Source organism: Cervus elaphus, chromosome 7 (genome assembly GCF_910594005.1).
Source record: "Cervus elaphus chromosome 7, mCerEla1.1, whole genome shotgun sequence".
Taxonomy (NCBI): Eukaryota; Metazoa; Chordata; class Mammalia; order Artiodactyla; family Cervidae; genus Cervus; species Cervus elaphus.
The window spans coordinates 43,570,660-43,589,670 of NC_057821.1; the positions used below are offsets into that span (position 1 = coordinate 43,570,660).

Genomic DNA, 19,011 nt, shown 5'->3' on the forward strand with positions numbered 1-19,011 from the left:
CATGAGGACATTGAGGCCCAGAGAAATTAAGTGACTCGGCCAAAATTGTCCAGTTCGATGGCATGGCGGGGCCATAGTTTCTGTCCTATGATGACCAGAGGGTGGACACAGCAGGCCCTGTACCTGCTGAGAATGTGTAGCCATGACCTTCTTTACTTCGTAAAGGGCTTTCTCTTAGGATGATGGCCCTTTTCCGTCTGTCCTACAGGCCCAAGCCTGTTGGAGCTTTTCTTACTCTAGTCCTTTCTCTCCCCTAGGTAACTACAACCAAGTTCTGACTTGTTAAGGTCAGAGAATCCTGGAGTGAGGAAGACAGCAGAATGAGAGAGAAGCTCTTAGCCTGCAGTCCTTTCTGTAGACCACTCAGCACCGCTGTCTGCCGGGGCCTTGGCATTCCTCTTCCCACACAGGTGAGGGCTTGCCAGCCACGATCACGCTGACCTCCGGCAGGGTTTGCCACTGATGCTCAGCAAAGAAACGAGCAGTGCACCTGGTCCCCTGACCCGCTGAGGATGGAGGCTCCCAGGCAAAGGGAAGCTGGCTCCCTCGCCCCTGCTGCTCAGAAATGCGATGCCTGGACCAGCGGCATCAGCAGGCCCCGCCCAGACCTTGCAGGCAGTGGCATCTGCACTAGGGAAGGACACCCAGGTGGTCCCAGGCGGTCGGCACCGTGCCAGGTCGCCTTCCCCAAGCCACCCTCCTGTGAGCAGACCAAGGGCGTCTTCGGTAGTGTCCCCACCTAAAACGCAGCCAGCAAGCCCTGCAGCCCTTTGTGCTTCCCCTAAAACCTCCAGAAAGACACCCTGGTACCAAAAGGTTACGTGATAAAAAGATCTCGGCTTTTACAGGATAAACACTCAGGTTGCTCAAGAAAGGAGACAGACATATGTACTCCCAAGAGCAAAGTCATCTGGGGCTTTTGCTCGGGGACAGTAATTTATATCATTCCCAGATTACTAAAGGACAGAAAACTGGAAATACATTTAGATATTGAGACATTTAGAAGGAAAAAAAAAAAAAAAACTTTGTATGCTAGAACTTACCTAGAAAGTCCATTCATGTATGTGCAGCAGTCCTTCCCTTCCCCAGCGATACCAGCTACATCAGGTGGTTCTGTGTCTTCATAGCTTGTTCTTCTGCTGATGAGCTGACCTACCACTCCCCCCAACCAATCTAAGAATTTTTGGTGGCTCCTGCTGGTTGTCGATAAAAACACACAGGAGTCAAGGAAATGTTTTTTTTTTTTTAAGACTTTTTTTTTTGGTTTGTTTTTAAAGAAACTGCATACATCATCAGAGACAAACAATAATTTAAATACCATGCAGTTTCTGTCTGTACAAAACCTAGGCCATAGAGCTCCAGTTTAATTTGTATTCTATTTACATTGTCTTCCTCATACAGCCGTCGTCTGTTAAAGCAGAACACGGGAGCGCGCTCCGGTACAAAGACAAACTATGTACAGACACCCGGGAAGCAACCAGAGAAAAGCAACCATTTGGGGGATCAAGAGACAAATGGGAAGAAAAAGTCGTTGAAGGTGACCTTCGCCCACTGACTGTGCACAGGGGGAGCCTGAAATTCCATTCACCGAAGCGCACATCACGGTTTTCATTCGGCAAGTATAAATACACGTTCATAGGCAGGAGAAAAATAAGCTCGGAGGTTTTCATCACATCCACCGTCACATCGTTTGGTTTCTCTAATCTGACATAAAGGCTAAAGTTTTACAGAGCTTTGAGGGCCTTTGGGGAGGAATAGGTCAGCGATTTCCAAGGAGCAGGTAGGCCCATGGCAGTCTCCTCAGTCCTGGATGGGGTGGGGACCTCGGGCAGTGTTTGATCAGAGGGAAACGTTTTGATTTGAGAAATCTCAGGTTGTTCTTGTGCTAATGCAAATGACAAAAAGCTCCAATTGTAGCTTTTTCAGAAAAAAAGGTGCTCTGTAAACCAGCCAGCCTACCTTTTTTCCACCCCTCTCATATCAAATTGTCATTTTGGAAAGAAATACTTTTCAGGTGTTTTAACAATGTGGCAAAAAGGAAATTTGGATAGATTTCTGTAAACACCTCAAGATTTCAAGAAAGGAAAGACATCAGAGGTCCACCCTGTGACCTACAGAGGTTGCTGAGCCGCTTCCAATGGGCTTGGGAGAGCCCAGCTCGGGGGCAGTGACACGGGAGGGGCACCCTTCAAGTTGCAGGGAGTTACTTCCGGAAAAAGCTACTCTGCAGGAGAAGCAGAAACTGCGTTCAGTTTCTTCCATGTGCAAAGTGGCTGCAACAATGGGGCACTTTGGGTGGGAACCCAGGACCCCTGGCAGGCGGGCTGCAAGGAACTTGAGGCATCATGTTCCCAAGAATCTGAAAGGCCTGGAACCCAGGCCCACAGAGAAGCCCCTGGCCTGTGTGGTAGGCGTCCAGGCAGTGGAACGAGGTCCCTTAGGACTCGCTCCTGGGCCAGGCGGAGGCTGACCATCACGCCACTAGAAGCCCAGGTTCAGACCCCAGCCAAGGTGGGCACCTCGGCCGGGAACACATGCCCACGCAGAGGAGTTGCACAGAAGAGCCCCGCATCCTTCATCATACCATCTGCACATTCAAATGTCAGTAAGTTTCGGGAAGACAGTGTTTACAGCCACGCTAAAATCCTGGCCACGTTTTCCCTGAACAACACCTCCACCCACGGCGGTTAACTATCGGGATTCAACATTCAAAGAGAGAAAGGAAGGGGGTGATGCGTTTTACCAGGGCTGGGCGCCAGGCGCTGTGAGGAAAGTGTGCGCCAGCTTGGCACCGGCCGGCGGGCAACGCCTGGAACACTGCCCGAGCTCCCCGCCAGGTGCAGGGTGATGCTGCCCCGGGGAGCCATGAGCGCCAGTGGAGGAGGAGCCCACCCTCACCCGTGGTGATGGCGGGGCAGCCCCAGGGTAACGTGATCCCACGCAGCTTGGGGTGGGGACTGGTTACCTCTTTTTTTTGTGTGTGTGAAGGCCAAGCTGGCATCACCCTAAAGCCTGGGCCTGTGTGGTGGGGCATGAGCCATCACCGGGAGAGCTGGTGGAACGACCAAGATCACCCATGGTGATCGCCAGAAGGCCAGGTGGAGCTTTGCGGCCACGGCCCCAGGGGAAGGAAACCAGAAGCAGCTCAGGCGGCCCCCTGCGGAGAGCAGTCAGGGTCTGGAGTGGCCCCCACCACTCTCCTGTGATCACAGGTGAGAAGGACGGACAGAGATCCCACCTCAGTCACCCTCACCAGCCTCCAGACGGAGACGAGGGATGCTCCCTGGAGAAGCAGGTACCTCCCGGCGGGCGGGGCCGGTGTCTACCCCAATGCTGGGGCTTCTGCCCCAACACCTCCAGGCACGCCAGCCTGGAAGGGCCTTGGGTTGCTGTGGAGGACGCCGCTGGGGGAAGCCAGCCCTTCAGGAATGGATCCTGGCCTGGTCCTCGACTCAGAGGCCGTTAAGGGCCTGGCCACCCTGTCCCCAGCCCTGGGGTACAACGCAGAGAGAATGAACATCAGCCACGCGGTTGGTCACCCCAGCCTGGGTGCCCTCCACAGAGACTGTACGCTCACACGCATGATGCCACCAAGACAGCAGAGGCTGCTGGCATGTGTAAGATCCCCCATGACTCCAGGCTTGTCTAACGACAGCCTTCCCCTGCAACACCAGAGCTTCCTGGAGGGCAGCCGGCTCGGCCAGAGGGGACAGGACGGGCACTCGTACCCGCCTCTGCACCTGGAGCGCACGCACTCTGAGGACAGCCCGGCGACCACAGGCTCCCCCAGGGAAGGGCTCTCCCCTTAGTTCACTGCGTGGGTGGTGTGGACTCCTTCAGCAGCCTCCTGATCGGGCGCCACCCCTGGACCGCCTGCTTCTGCATAGTCGTCCCACGACAGATCCACCGGCTTGGCATTCTCTGGACTCGTGACAGACACTTTGGCGGCACAGGCTCGCGGGAGCCTCAGCGAACACGGTACCTGCTGGCCTGAGGCCCATGGCCGCGCCGAGTGCGGGCAGGTCTTCGGTGCCCTGGAACGGGGCATGGTCCCTTATCCGCGGTGGCGCCGGCAGCTCTGACCACAGAGCTGTAATCATCGTGTTTTTGCAAACAGAATCCTGACTGTGTTTCCTTTTCTTTTTCTTCTTTTAAAAAAAAGGCAGTTCAGAAGATTTACATCATAATGGGGAAGTGAATAAATACCAGCACTTATGGTTCTTATAAATTTATGTTTTGAAGACAGCATAGCACTCAAGAGGAATTCGACTGTTAAGGTCGGTGAAACCTAGGAACACAAAACAACTCAGTCAAGACCCAGCAGCTGCCCACGGTGTCGGGCCTGACAAAGCTAAGCTCTCCAGCCTCTGTCCTTGTTTGTGACAGCCACAGGGAGGCTTAAATCTCCAACCAAAGGCAAATAAATCTCCACAGGACCCCTGGAGAACTTGAGGCCCATCAAGTGCACCCATGGTTTTGGAGAAGTTTAGTCTGGAGCTCCCCAGGGGGGCCGCAGCCCAGGTAAGGACTCAGCAGCAAGGCGGGGACCCCAAGCTTCCATCCCCGAGTCAGGCACTGTTTCTCCCAATGTTCTGCCAAGGAGAGAGGCAGAAGGGAGTCGATGGCCTGTTGCTAACCAGCCCTGTGACCTCGTGTACGTCCCTCCAATCTCGGTCTGCTTCAGTTTCGCCAAGCAGCAGCACACAGGACTGTCTGGGAAAAGGACCACAGGCGTGACTCCCACACAGAAGTGCCACGTGGATCTGGTACCCTGCCCCGGTTTGGTCTCTGCTGTAATCAGCAATGACCTTTCCTCCTCAGCTTATGTTTTCATAAATACCCACCCCATCGTGGCCCGGCACTCAGCAGATCTTTAGTTTACGGGCTCTGAGAAGGCTGCATTCAGTCCAGACCTCTGACACACTCCCCTCTACTTTCAGTAACCACGGTGGAACCTATGGACCCATCCATGTGGATCTTCCCCCCTTACCACACCCACCACCGCACAGCACTTGTCCTCCAGAAGCAGCGAGGATCGTTCAGTTTAGGGGTAAATATAATTTGAAGGGGGAAAGAAGGAAAAAGAAACCTCTTGACACTAACCTTGTTAAATGTCTACTCAATTCGTGAACTTCCATTTCAGTGCTTTTAAATTCGTTGAGCTCCTTCCGAATGGCAGCCTGGAAGAAAGAGAAGCCCGTGTGTGTTTGTGTGGAGGAAGCAGACAGCAGCTCACCTTCTATTTTATTCCTGAAAACATAGTTTTCCTCTTCGACAAAGTCAGACAGGTGCGTAAAGTGGATTCTTTCCACTGGGAGAAACACAGTCACCCTGAGATACCCTTTAGAAAGTGGAAGTGTTAGTCACTCGGTTGTGTCCAACTCTTTACACCCCTGTGGACTGTAGCCCACCAGGCTCCTCTGTCCATGGGATTTTCCAGGTAAGAAAACTGGAATGGGCAACCATTCCCTTCTCTAGGAGATCTTCCCGACTCAGGGATCGAACCCTGGTCTCCTGCATCACAGGCAGATTCTTTACCATCTGAGCCACCAGGGAAGCCCTTTAGAACCTACAAAGAATCCCCTCCCCCCAAATCTAAGATGCAAACAGTTCGATTTGGGGTTCTGCCCAGAGCTGTTCATCCAGGCAGCTAGCGAGAGGGCCCGTCCAGCTGGCCCACATCCTGGGTCCCTGGTGCATATTGAAAGGTCAGCCCCTGGTCTTCCTGCGGTGGATCTAAGCTCAGAATGCACAGTGACACCCCAGGATGGATCTTTCCAGAGCTGGTGGGCCAGATTCCCCAACCAAACTAAGGGAAGGAGTGCAGCCCTTTCCCGGAGCCTGCCTGCCAGGCCCTCAGCCTCCAGTGTCCACCTAAGCACCCTGGCTCTGCTCCTGGGCTCCGTGCAGGCTCCCAGCAGTGGGCTAGAGACCCAGTGCCCGGCCGTGAGGCCCGGGCGGCCCTCCCCACCCCTCTCACTTTGTCGGCAGCGGTGAGGCGGGTCCAGGGCTTGTCGGCCCTGCGGTCATAGTCCTGAGCGTCGGCCACCTCCACGTAGTCGCTGAAGCGGATAAGGATCTTCCGTTCCCGAAGCTCCTCCACTGTGGGCCTCTGGCTGAGCTGCGGGAGAGAGAGAGACGGATGCGGTCAACCAGCCATGTTTTAGATCACTTGGTCCACCCGTGAATTTACAGGTGAGAACATGAGGTGGAGAGGCACAGCTGACGCATCACACACCAGGGAGGGGCAGGGCCTGGGGGACCCAGGACTCCTGACTCCGGGACCTGGGACTTCTCTAGGTCTCTGTGAAGGAGCTGACTGTCTCGTGAGCTGCCTCCAGGACTCTCCAGACAAGCAGCCAGGCTGCTGAACAACACTGGAGTGTGTCTTTCTGCGTGGGTGTGATGGGTCTTCCCACGTGTATCTGCCTTTCCCAACAGGGGAACAGAAACCTTATACAACAGGTTTGTATTATTCTGGATTCATGAACTGACCTCTGTGTGTCAAATTTAGTGCTCTCTGCAAGATGGGTTTGTAATCTTTGTATTTTAGACACAAAAAAAGTATGTGCAGACTTGGGGGTGTGCAGGAATTAGACGTATGTTGATTTATGCGATCACGGAGACCCTGCCCCTCACTAGCTCAGATGAAAGGTGCATCCACAAAGGCAGAGTGAGGCTACATTGATGCTGAGGAAGACGGGACAGGCTCTCGAGAGAAGTTTGCGGTGAAGGAATGAAGCAAGCGAGTCATTTCACTATCTCCCGTGTCACCCGCTAGCACGCTCCCTTGGTACTTTCACAACTCGAGGCTGACGTTTCTATCATCATTTTGTCACTAGGTTTGTTTCTTCTGGAGCAACACAGTTGCTCTCTAGGATGCTGTCAATTCATGTTTAACCAATGTTATTTAAAAGCAATTTTTCTCTAAGCCCTAGACTGTATTTAATTCTATTAATAGAAGATGCAGTCAAATAGAATCTTAGCACAAAGGCCTATAAAACAAACACATGCAAGCAAATCCAACCACCTCTGGCTGTTCTGACTCTCTCTTACGCAGCTACAATACACCTTAGGCCAGTGCCAGAATGTTCCAGCTTGCTGCCAACGGGCCTACAGTGGAAGAACATAAATAGATGGCTGCCTGGCCGGCCCTGAGCAGAATGGGGACAGCGCGCGCCAGGCCCCAGACAGGACCCAGGCAGCCTGCTGTCACCCCTCGGCCAAGGGAGCAGAGACCCAGGGATCACAGGCATGCTGGGTGTGACTGGTCCCCACTCTAGACACTGTGCAGCTCCCCCTCTGTCCTGGGTTTCCCAGGCATTTTTGGTGTCAGCGGTGGCCTCTTGCAGGAAACCAGAGGTTTCCTGGGCTTGATGGTCAGGGTTTGCTGTCAGCAAAAATGGGGGTCTCTCCTGACTCAGAAATGAGTGCAGGGAGCTTCACAGTGTCATTGTAACAGAGACAGACATTTTCCATAATACGCTCAGTCATGTCCGATTCTCTGCAACCCATGGACTGTAGCCCACCAGGCTCCTCTGACCATGGGATTCTACATGCGAGAATACTGGAGTGGGTAGCCATGCCCTCCTCCAGGGGATCTCCCCAACCTAGAGATGGAACTCGGGTCTGCTGTACTGGCAGGCGGATTCTTTACATTCTGAGCCAATTGAGTGCCTCATTATAATACAGGCAAGACATCGATCATAACACCGTCATGACAAGGACTCCCACTCAGAGCCCCAGTGTGTGTTTCTGACTGAGGTTTACCCTGGGGTGGCAGACAGAGCATGGAATTTCTAATTTAAATTTCCGGAAATCGTGGTCAGGATTTTGCGTATAGCCTGTCTATGGTAGAGTCTGGAGTGAACAGAAATGTTGAGATTGGCTCTGAAGGTAAGGCACTCTCTTTTTCATGCCTGAATCGGACGGGAATGAGGAAGTGGGCCCAGGTGCTACAAGTGAGCCAGGAGGGCCCCGGGTTTTCCTGCTGGGAGAATCTTTTAAAAACCACTGGGATTCCGTCATGAGTGAGGGCTCACAGGCCTAGCCATGTGGGCTCAGGAGAGGTGCCTTTGGCTCACGACCGGCTCTCACCTTCCAGGTAAAGTGAACCCAAGTTACCTGCCTGGGTGCTAAGGAAAGAATCTCTGTAGACGTTGGCAGCGTTATGTTTTTATCTGCAGCAGCAAAAGGATCACTTGCAAACGCTCAACAAAAGGGTACATGTCAAGACCCAAATTCCACTATTAATACAACCTGACCCAGGTAAATTTCTTCCCTGCCAGCCTCCCTCCCTTCTTCTCATCCATCCATCAAGCTAGCTAGCAATTTTTTGGAAGTGGGAAACAGGCATCTACTGAAAGATAAAAAATTATATGCTTCAGGTTCGTCTCAGTTTGGCTGAAGAGAATGCCTGGTCTGTGGCCAACAGCATTCGCTACTGTGTTTTCTCTTTCTCACAAGGTCTTGACAGAAGGATATGGAGGCAGTCCTGGGGCTGAGGGAAGGTACGGGAAAGCACCCCCCACCCCACACCTCTGACATCTGGTCTTGGTGTGATAAAGGCTCCTGAGGAGCAGAACGTGTCCAGGGCCAGGAGGTGGCACAGCTGCCCTAGCAGCTGCCAGGCCCCACACCTCTGTTCACAGAAGCCAGATGTGCAAGCTGCTTCCAGTCTCTCCCTTATAAGAACAGCCTATCCCTTCCCTCAAGCTCATTATCTATAATTCCCCGAGCCAGTCCCAGGGGATGGCAGATACTGAAATTACAAGGCACTTTTCCTGGGAGAAGGGGAGAGAGGTAACTGGGAGGAGGAAGAGGCATTTATCTTGAAGACCTGCAAGAACTGTGGGTATTTGGGGACCCCTCTCAGGGGAGATGAGTGTGGGAGGAAACTCTCTTCTCTCACCGCTTCCTGCCAATTATGCAGTTACTCAGGTTTTCCCTGCAAGATCATATACTTTTTTTTTTTTAAAGGAGAAAATTAATTTCATGTCCAAATCTTTCCGTATTACTAGCTTTTAGCACGGAACCCTCAAGTTTAGGAGAATTGGGGGTGGGGGGTACCAGCAATCTACTCCCATGAACATTACAAGAATCTGATTAAACATTTGTTTCTGAATGTCTAGACCTTTCTGTATCAGAAACAAGGAGTCATTACCAGTCTCCTTTTGATATCATCATCATTTCAAGGGACCACTAATGCATCTCCCCTGGTCTCCTTCACTGCTCAGTCTCAGGAAACGGGGTGCCCTTCGTCCATTAAGGATGTAAGAACCAGACCTGGACTGGGGTGAGGGTCCTGAGGTCTTGTTGTGGTTTCCCACCAGGGGACACCAGCCCGTCACTGGCTCTCAGGCCCTTGCTTATCTTACTCCTTTTAACTGGGATGGCTTTTGCCTTGTCACCAGATGTTTGGGATGCTCTAAGGGTGAGAAAGCGTTGAGAAACAAATCACCTTAGTAACTGGTATGGTATTTCAGGATCTGTGAATTTCCTCCTCTGCATTATACGTCCATGGAGAAAAATCCATTAATAAAAACTTTAAAAATTAATTTTGATGTGCCTCTTAACTATCTTTAAGCTTTAAGTATCTTTCTCTCAATGTCCCCCAAGAACAGCCTCAGATAAAGAGCTTCTTATCAAAGAGGTCACTCCAAATTAGATCTGCGTGGGTCTACATTGCATTGCCAAGCCATCTATTTTGGGGGTTTTTTAATTTAAAAATATATAAATCATCTAAGTGCTTTTCAAACATCTCCATTAGTTTATCAATATAGTTGACATTTTCCTAATTAATTGGATTTAGCATAATAGTTCTTGGGTAGTAGTTCAGGAGCAGTATCAGGGGAGACAAGGAAAACTCGCACTTTCCAGGGTCATAGCAAACAACTTATACATTTTGAGCTACTGATGTTGACAGTGAATTTCCTATTGAGAGATGGGATTACAGTGAATTTTTAGCCACAGAATATTTACTGTAACTGCAAATATAATACACCTGATATCAAGTTGCTTGGAGGGGTAAGCCACTGTCACAAAACCAAGCAACATAGAACGTCAGCAGCCAACAGGACTGAAGGTCGTGAAGCTGCATGACCACTGGCCCCTGGAGAGTCTAGAGAGCCATGTGTCCTGACACCTGAGGAATGGAACCACTGATGTCACCTCCAACAGGCCAGGCAACCCAAGGGGCGGGCGGCCTCCTATCCCAGCCCCGTTGGCACAGAGAACCCTCTCACCTTTCGAGTTAACCTCCTCTTGATCTCTCTCTTCTCCTCTTGTTCCTCTTGTTCATTCCGAGCTGAAAGAAACGTAGGAGCTTTAGGTTTTGGTCGCAGCGTCTCACAAGGATGCACCCTCTGAACCTCCGCAGGTTCTAGGCCCAGCAGCTCACAGTCTCAGGAGGAGAGCTCCCCTCCGGACCGCAGCCACCCTTCTACTCGTGGGGACCCTCTCCAAGCTGCCTGCACTGTTTCAAACGGGGGGTGAGTGGGCCGACCTTACTTCGCTTTCTTCATGTCACATGGGGTTCCTTCCGGGTCTGCAGGCAGAGATGCTGGATCAGGAGGTGGGGCCACGTGGCAAGGAGGTGGGTCCTGAGAGAGCGGGTGCTGCTCACAGTGACAGGCGCGTCCTCTGAGGGGGGAGGTGCCCTTCTCTGGACAAGACCTGGGCCTCGCTCAGCTCTGCCTCAGGCCTCACAGTGACCTAAGGGGTCTCATTGTGAGGTGGTCCGGGGCACCCGGTGTCCTGCCTGGAAGGAACAGAGGCCAGACCCCCACAGAAACAACACGAGGTACGGCTAATGACAAATGCAGAGGCTGGATCTGCAGAACGCTCACCTTTTGCAAGCCCTGATTCCATTAATTCTTTGAATCTTCCAAGAAGTCCACAGAGCATGTGGGAGGCCACAGTGTGAGGTACAATGGCCTGCATTTCGACTTTTAAGGAGCGTCTTAGAGCAAACTTTAGAGCTTAAACATTCTCAGCACAATATGGGGGGTGACTTAGCATCAGGTGTGTGTAGGTAAGAGGGTCTGGGGAAAGGAGCAGAGACGTGGCAGACAGAGAATGTGGGCACATCTAAGTAACTGGATGACGTGGGTACCTCACTTTCCTCCCAGGCCTTGGGATGGAAGCCCGGATCGCAGCCCAGTACTGTCTGACTCAAGGAAAACCATGAACGTCAGCCTGGTCCCAATGCCCCTGTGTCTTGTCTACTGAATCGAGGATGCCTTCAGAGAGAGGCCACCACGGTGACTTGACTTCGGCACCGTCTGCATCAAGAGGGCCCATGTGAAACCACTGACGTAAATGATGTTTCCATAACTCCACTGACTTATCATATCAGGACGCACGTGACAGTCCGTGGTCTCAGTAGAGCCCAGATCTTTACAAGTGCGGCCCCCTCGTGCCTAGAAGTGGGGTCCCCCTGCCCCTCCTTGCCAGCAACCGCAACCTCAGCCAACTCACACTGCAAGTGGCAACGCCTCCCGCCAGAAGAACAAGGATGAGTCAGAGCACGACTCAGGCCCTCGCGCCACCCCCCAGGGACACGGTGTGGCCACTCTGACTGCCTGTGAGGATCAGGATCGTGGACAGGGCAGCACAGAAACGCCCACATCCAGCCCTTGGCTGAGGTCCCCAGGGGTCTCCGAGGTCCCAAACCCCACAGGAGAGTGCCTTCCTTTGAACTGAAAGGTCCTCCCTCCCCTTCCAGAGTTCATTTGAAAAATGTGAATTTCTTTGGGACTAAACACCCATTCATCTAGTCAGCTGTTACCACCTTTGGATGAACAAGTCTCTCCGAGATCTCCCAGTTAGACCCAGAAGAAGGGTGCCCCCCACCTCGTGCCGACAGCTGCATTTGCAGATGGGAAGGAGGCCAGACGGAAAGGTCTAGAGTGGATGGTGAGCGCCCAGGAGGCAGCTCGTGGGCACTGGGTTAAAAATGGACAGACTCACAGCGTATTAGAGCCAGCAGAGGCCCAAGAGATTGCCTAGGCTCCTGCTCTTTGGCTTGGAAATTGACAGAAAGGCCCAAGGGAACTGAGGGGCGGGCTGCACACTCCATGGCTAATACTTTAGACACACAGTCCAGCTCTTTTTCTTGCTCAAACACACTGCCTCTTCCCAATCCGATTTTGCTTGGGGGCCAGCCCTCCTCATTACTGGTTACTTGCCTCGGACTCCACTTGGGGGCCTTCTCATCCTACAGGCCCCCTGCTGGGCCATGAGAGTCAGCACCCTGCCCTCTCATCTCCTACATGTGTTCCTGAGGTCCCTCTGATGGGTGGGGGCCCCGACCTATCACCAATGGAATCTAGACCTTTAGTTCAAAGCCATTTACAAAGTCAGGGTCATGAATTCTCAGGCAGTGGGTACCAACACAACCCCATTAGGCAAGTGGAGAAAGGGAGACCAGGAAAAGCCCTCGAGGTCATCACTGCTGCCACCACGAGACAGCTCATTGTGCGCTCAGACGGGCCTGATGTCTCATTGGCTGCCCAGTGGAGCAGGTACCACCCCCAGGGCCGGGAAGGCGGGGGCTCTCAAAGCTCCAGCACCCCCAGCCCAGGCTGCCCACCCTCCCGTAACCTTAGAGACATGCTACCTCCCGTGACTTAAAGCCCAGATGATAATTCTCAGACTACATCATTTGAGGGTATCTTCTGATGCCACAAAACATGTCTTGTTTAACAATCACAATAGATTTTTAAAGAGAGAGAAGAAAAAAAACACACCTATTTCAGAAAACAAAGTTTCAGAACATGGGAGAAAACAAAGAACCAACAGGAAAAATAGCTCCTGTCCAAAAAGTTTTGAAACTGCAAAATGATGACCTTGTTTGAACTTGGTCAAGTGGTCCCTCAATTTGCAGCTGTTCAAACAGGACATGACGGAAGAGGCCACAGAACGAAAGGGAACCACGGGAGCAGCTGGGCGGCCCTTTGCTCCCCCGAACCTGAGCCCACAGACTTATTCGACACAAGCAACCACCTCTACGACCCCAGCATCTTTCTGGAGGGTGAGAAGAAAGCAACTCGAGGGCCCGCCTGTCGTCTCTCGGGGATCTGGGCAGACGAGACACAGGAGCTGGTGCCTCTCGGGAGCCAGGTGAGCTGGGGACTCCCTGCCTTCTCTTTCCAAAACCTCTGCCCCCACCGACAGAAGCACTCATCTTCTGAAACCGAACAAGTCCCCAGAAGGGTTCGGCTTCTTCCCAAGTAAGAGTCAGGTTAGGGCCCCAGGTACAGAGTAACCCATCAGAGCACAGAGTCCTCAGACCACGGATGCGTGTGAGCCACAAGAGCGGGTGGCGGGGCAGAGGAAGGAGGAAGCACGCTCACCGGATTTCTGCGTTAGAAATCAACGGCCACCTGTTTGTTCTTCCCTCTGATGTGGACAATTTTTTAATGGGTCAGGTATCAAGTTGGGACAGAAAGGGAGACACAGAAGCCAAAGGTTTCCCTAATCAGGGAAGCCATCTGAAAGAGTTCTCAATCTGTTTCAGCTCAAAGTAAACTTCGGAGATACTGTTGAAAGGCATCCCTGGGTTAGGAAGAATAATCATATATACAACCTCCCAGAGATCTGGGGAGTCGATTTGGAGCCCTGAGGACTGAGGAAGGTCAAGGCTGAAGGTACCACCCCCAAGAGGTGAGGGAGTGGCCACAGCCTAGAGCAAGGGGCAGGATGTGGGTGCAGGTACAGAGCACGCAGGTGGGGGTGCTCTGGGCCACAGCCCCCCCCCGCCCCCCCAAGAACACAGCCTTCCCAGGGGAAACTCAACAGCCAGCCACACGACCACAATGAGGAAGGCGAGAAAAGTAAAATCAAGAACATTGTTGTTTGGTTGTGGTGGAAATACCCAGTCACTCATGCAGAGGCCTCACATGACTCTCTGTGTGGTGTGTGTGTGTTTGCTATGTAAAACTGCATAGCATGTATTTCTCTTTTCTGGAGAGAGAAAGGGATGGGTGTGTGGGGACAAAGGGCCTGAATTAAACTAGAAACATCTGTTGACCATCTAGAGGGCAGTGTTGATAAGAGTATCCTGCGATGAAGCAGAGAGGTTTTATTTTTCAATTATTGAATATCTCCAGTGCCCCCCCCCCACCACCAAATTGAGGAATGCTGGTTGGTGTCCGTGAGGTGATTTCTTTTAGCATTTTTAAAACAAATATTTTAAGCACCACATGGATTTTCTCTACATACTCAAATTATCTCTGTGTCCTAAACCAAACAAGAGGCTCGTTCATTTTTTTCTGTCCGCAGATAAGAGTGTCAGCCAGACTTTCTGGAAAGAGAGCTTCAGCAGCTACTCCAGCAGCTGGCTGTGGGAGGCCCAAGAGGAGGCCAGAAAGGATTTCCACTGGAAAATGCTTTCTTAGACTATCAACTGAATGCTCAGAGGGAGGGGGGATTTTATCAGCAGCAGCCAGCTGCAGCAGGAAAGTCACGTCCTCTGGTTCTAGTTTTCAAACGGCTATCTGCCCTATTTTAGCCGTCAGTATCGTATTTGCAGTTTTTAAGCCAGTTTGGCTTTAAAGGCAACCCCAGCTCTCATTTAACAAGAAGTTATCTTGCCTGAACTTTCCAGCCCCTCTGACTCTGCAGCCCACTCAAGGGCAGGTTCTTTCTTGGAGACCCTGAGCTCCTCACGAACCAAGTGGATTCGAAGCTGCTTTCTCGGCGGGGAGGCTGTCTCGGGTGGTCTAACACACAGGGGTGTAGCCTCCAGGATCAGAGAGGGTCTCAATCCTTTCCACACAAGCACACAGGAGAAGCCCAGCGGCTTGCTGTGATATACCATAACCAAAGCGATCATGAAACCTCAGCGTTTGCCACGGGCTCCGTCACTTACGTTTCAAAATGTTCCTCTGCTCCAGCTCCTCCGCAGTCGGCCTCTGGCTCAGTCGCCTGCGGAAAAAATCCAGGAAAAGTTTTTGGACCATGTCATAGCCTCCCTGGGTCATTAATCTCCCCAGCCGTCGCAGATACGGGAGGCAGAGTCAGAGGCTGGGGTGCCTGTTCCATCCTGCGCTCTCAGAGACTGACGCTCACCACCAACGCCTCCTCAGTTCCTCAATTTCAAGCCCAGGAAAGCCACTCGACGTGATGTCACGTGGAGCTGACCCTCCTCCCTCCGGCGGCCCCTCCCCTGCCCTGCTCCCCCGGCCTCCAGGCCCATGAACTCTCATCACAGAAGTCTCATTCTTTCGCTGGGGCCTCCTAACTTTGAGATCATGGCCTCTGCCTCTCTCCCCTGACCCTGAGGCTAGAGCCTGCCTCTTGCCATGTCTGTGCAGACTCAAAGTACAAAGAGGCTCAAGGCCCCGGGGAGTCGGGAGAGAGCAAGTCTGTCTGCAGAGAACAATAGCTGCTCTTCTGGTCCCCACCCATTGCCACCAGAGCCTCATTAGACACGGGATGACAAATGAAGAGGAACAGGGATGACACTTGGTGCTGGCATGTAATTTAGCCAGAGCAAGTGAAGCATCACAGCCAGGATGTGAACTGGCTATGATGCAACAGCAGGGGGCGGGGTCGGGCAACAGGCGGGTACCATGTAGGACAGAGACTGGGAAGGACACCAAAGAGGAGACACTACGTGTTCTTAGAGATGCTTTAGTGGATCTGACTCCAAAGGCGAGGGACACGAAAGCAAAAACAAGTGGGGCTACATCATCCTAGAAAGCTTCTGCACAGCCAAGGAAATCATCATCAGAACAAAAGGGCAACCTACTGCGTGGGAGAAGATAGCTGCAGATCATATACCCGATAGGGGGTTAAAATCCAAAATATATATAGATCTAATACACATCAACAACCAATAAAACCAAACAACCTGATTAAAAAATGAGCAGAGGAGCTGCACAGACATTTTTTGAAGAAGACATATGGATGGTCAGCAGGTACATGAATAGACGCTCAACATGAGGAATTACCAGGGAAAGCCAAATCAAAACCACAATGAGAGATCACTGCAAACACGTCCGAATGGCCATCATCCAAGAGACCACATAAAACAAATGCTGGCAACCATGTGGGGGAAAGGGATGGGGGCCCACTGTTGGTGGGAATGTAAACGGGGGCAGCCATCATGCAAAATGCTATGGAGGTTCCTCAAAAAGTTAAGAATGGAACTACCATACGACCCAGATATTCCACTCATGGGTATTTGTCTAAAGAACATGAAAACGCTAACTCAAAAAGATATCTGCACCCCTGTGTTCATTGCACTATTATTTACGGCAGCTAAGATATGGAAACAATGTCAGTGACCGCTGATGGATGACTGGATAAAGAAGATGTGGTACATACACACAATGGAATATTATTCAACCATAGAACGTATGACACCTTGCCACTCGTGACAACATGAAGGTATTATTCTAAGTGAAATAAGTCACACATAGACAAATACTGTATGATTTCACGCCTATGTGGAATCTAAAAGACTCCCAAACAAATGAACAAACACAATAAAACCAAAAACAAACAGATACGGAGATCAGAATAATGGTTACCGGGGGAAGGGGACTGGGGGTGGGTAGAATGGGTGAAGGTGGCCAACTATACTGTGACAGATGGTCACTAGACTTGTGGTGATCGCTCTGCAGTATATGCAGATGTTGAATTATAACGCCGACTGCCTGAAAATTAAAAAAAAAAAAAAAGAGGAGGACTACACGTCCAGATGAAGTTCCAGGAAATATCACACAATGGGCTTCAGCATCACAGATATGTTGGTATTTTTGAGACTCCTGGAAACTATTTAACAATCCTGCAATTAATTATTCAGTTTTCTGCTTCCCTCAGTGGGATGAGGTATGTGTGAGGTGAGAACACTGGGGAAGGAGTCTGAGGCCCTCCGAGTCCTTCCAGCAGAAAACGGCGCTGTTCTAGCAGCAGAGGTCATAGTCCCTCCCCAGACGTCAGCAACCGGCGTCTCGAGCTGGCAAGATGTTTGCCTCATGGGGGCTTCCCTGGTGGCTCAGACTGTAAAGAATCCACCTGCAATGTAGGAGCCCTAGGTTCAATCCCTAGGTGGGGAAGAACCCCTGGAGAAGGGCATGGCAACCCACTCCAGTATTCTTGCCTGGAGAATTCCAGGGACAGAGGAGCCTGGCGGGCTATGGTCGATGGGGTTGCAAAGAGTCAGACATGACTGAGCGACTAACATTTTCACTTACATCATGGACACTGAGAGAGACCCAGAGTGAAAATAAAGTCCATGGAGTCGCCAAGTTTAACTATTTTAAATCCAGTGCTCACTGACAGCTGATGCTATGATGCTCCAATATCATCGCCATATAGGCTACTCATAGGGAGTGGGCCTCAAAGCCAGAGAAAGAAGTTTGGATTGGATATCTGTCTTTAAGGTGCTTGGGAGCACCTTGGAGACTGCTGGAAATGGTAATCCCAAAGTGTTCTCAAGTTTATAAGAACATTTTCGCATCTATTCTTTATTTTCTAAAACATCCCATGAAGGTATTATTTATCCGCATTGATAAGGGTCAGCTGGGTATCTGGAAATTTACAATCCTCAAGGTTCTAAATTTGGACTCAACAGTCTTCCCATCCTTTCTAAAACAGCATTCTCCCACTACAGGAGGGAAGCTGAGGTTACACAAGTGAGCAAGTCAGTGTCATAGGTCTGGCATGTAACTCCTGAGTTCACTTAGAATGAGCTTCTTAGAGGCTCTCCCTCACTTCTCCATTTATTTTTCCCTCAAATACTAGTTTCTTTTGTAGGGCTGCACAGCCACCTTTGTGGGACCATTTTGGAAAACCAAGGTTTCACATGAAGCTAGGGTTTGGGGATAGTATGTTTTGAAGAAGCCCTTCCAGATTAAAGATGGAGCTTGCATCTTAAAAGTGGGGCGTCAGTGTTTTAGAATCTTATGCCCAGAAGTGTCTGCAGAAGGTTCGCTCACTGGCTTGTGCTAAGCAGCCCATGGATCCCACGACCAGATGCCTCGCCTGGTTCTTTGCTGGCCTTTCTGTTTTTGCTTTTCTTATGTATCTTGTTTGGAGGGGACGAAACAATGAGCGACTGAACTCTAATCAGAGAAAATTCTGCTATTAACTAGGCAGCCTTATCGTTAAATACACATGATTTCAAATGAGCCCCTCTATTTATGTTTCATTTCTCTTGAAAGGGTCTGAGAATAATATCCAAGCTAATCACAGCTATAAAATGCAGCTAAGTCCTCCCAAAGGGCATGTGCTATAATTAGTTGTTTTGACTTTGAAAATGTGATTTGGTAGGAGAATGATATTGTGGCTTAATGACAAAGTGCTAAACAGCTCAGGAGTTAGAGACCAGGGTTCTACTCCTGGCTCCGCCCTGAATCCACCTGGACAAGGTAACAGACCCATTCAACTCTATGTTTCTCTCTCTGCAAACAAGAGGAGTAACTGAATAAGCTAATGCTGACTTAACGCCTAAAATGTACAGGCACGCTCTAAGAAGCACGCATACTAATTCCTTTAATCTTCAGGTCAGCCCCTTGACACAGCACTACCAGCATTTCCGTTGTACAAAGCGGGAAACCGAGGCACAGAGAGTGGCATTCCGTGCCCGGGCTGGGTGAGGGGATGAACAAATGAACGTTTCAGAGTTACAACAGATGACACTGTTTGCTGTACAGAGGATGGGCTGGGAGATGCAAGAGGCAGTCTGAGCAGGAGCCCCGGAGGCCACTGCACGCCCGGTATTGGATGATGGGCGCCTGAGCTAGGCCATGGAGGTGGACGTGCAAGCTCTTTAGGAGTCACATTGACAGACCACGGAGACACAGCGTCTGTGCACACTGGGGAAGCAGGAAGTGTATCGAATAGCTCTCAAGTTCCGTATCTTACACAGCTCGATGGATGGTTATGCCATTCGCTGAGAAGGTGGGGAACACTGGAAGGGAACCGGGGCGTTTGAGGATGGGGGGAAGGGTGGAAGGGGGCCATGAGTCTGAGTTCAGACCCGGTGAGTCAGAACGACTG

General features: G+C 51.1%; 1 protein-coding gene across 12 annotated transcripts in view; it reads right to left on the reverse strand.

The window, feature by feature from the left end:
* Positions 1-4,212: 4,212 nt before the first annotated feature.
* Positions 4,213-19,011, reverse strand: part of PHACTR1 (phosphatase and actin regulator 1) — a 488,777-nt gene continuing 473,978 nt past the window's right edge. For all 12 annotated transcript variants that reach the window (XM_043908531.1, XM_043908525.1, XM_043908526.1 and 9 more), the window contains 5 exons: positions 14,873-14,928; positions 10,245-10,306; positions 5,981-6,121; positions 5,104-5,180; positions 4,213-4,288 (listed from right to left, as the gene is read on the reverse strand). In XM_043908531.1, the coding sequence (XP_043764466.1) occupies positions 4,273-4,288; positions 5,104-5,180; positions 5,981-6,121; positions 10,245-10,306; positions 14,873-14,928 (352 nt within the window). In that variant the 3' untranslated portion in view covers positions 4,213-4,272. The remainder of the gene's footprint in view (positions 4,289-5,103; positions 5,181-5,980; positions 6,122-10,244; positions 10,307-14,872; positions 14,929-19,011) is intronic.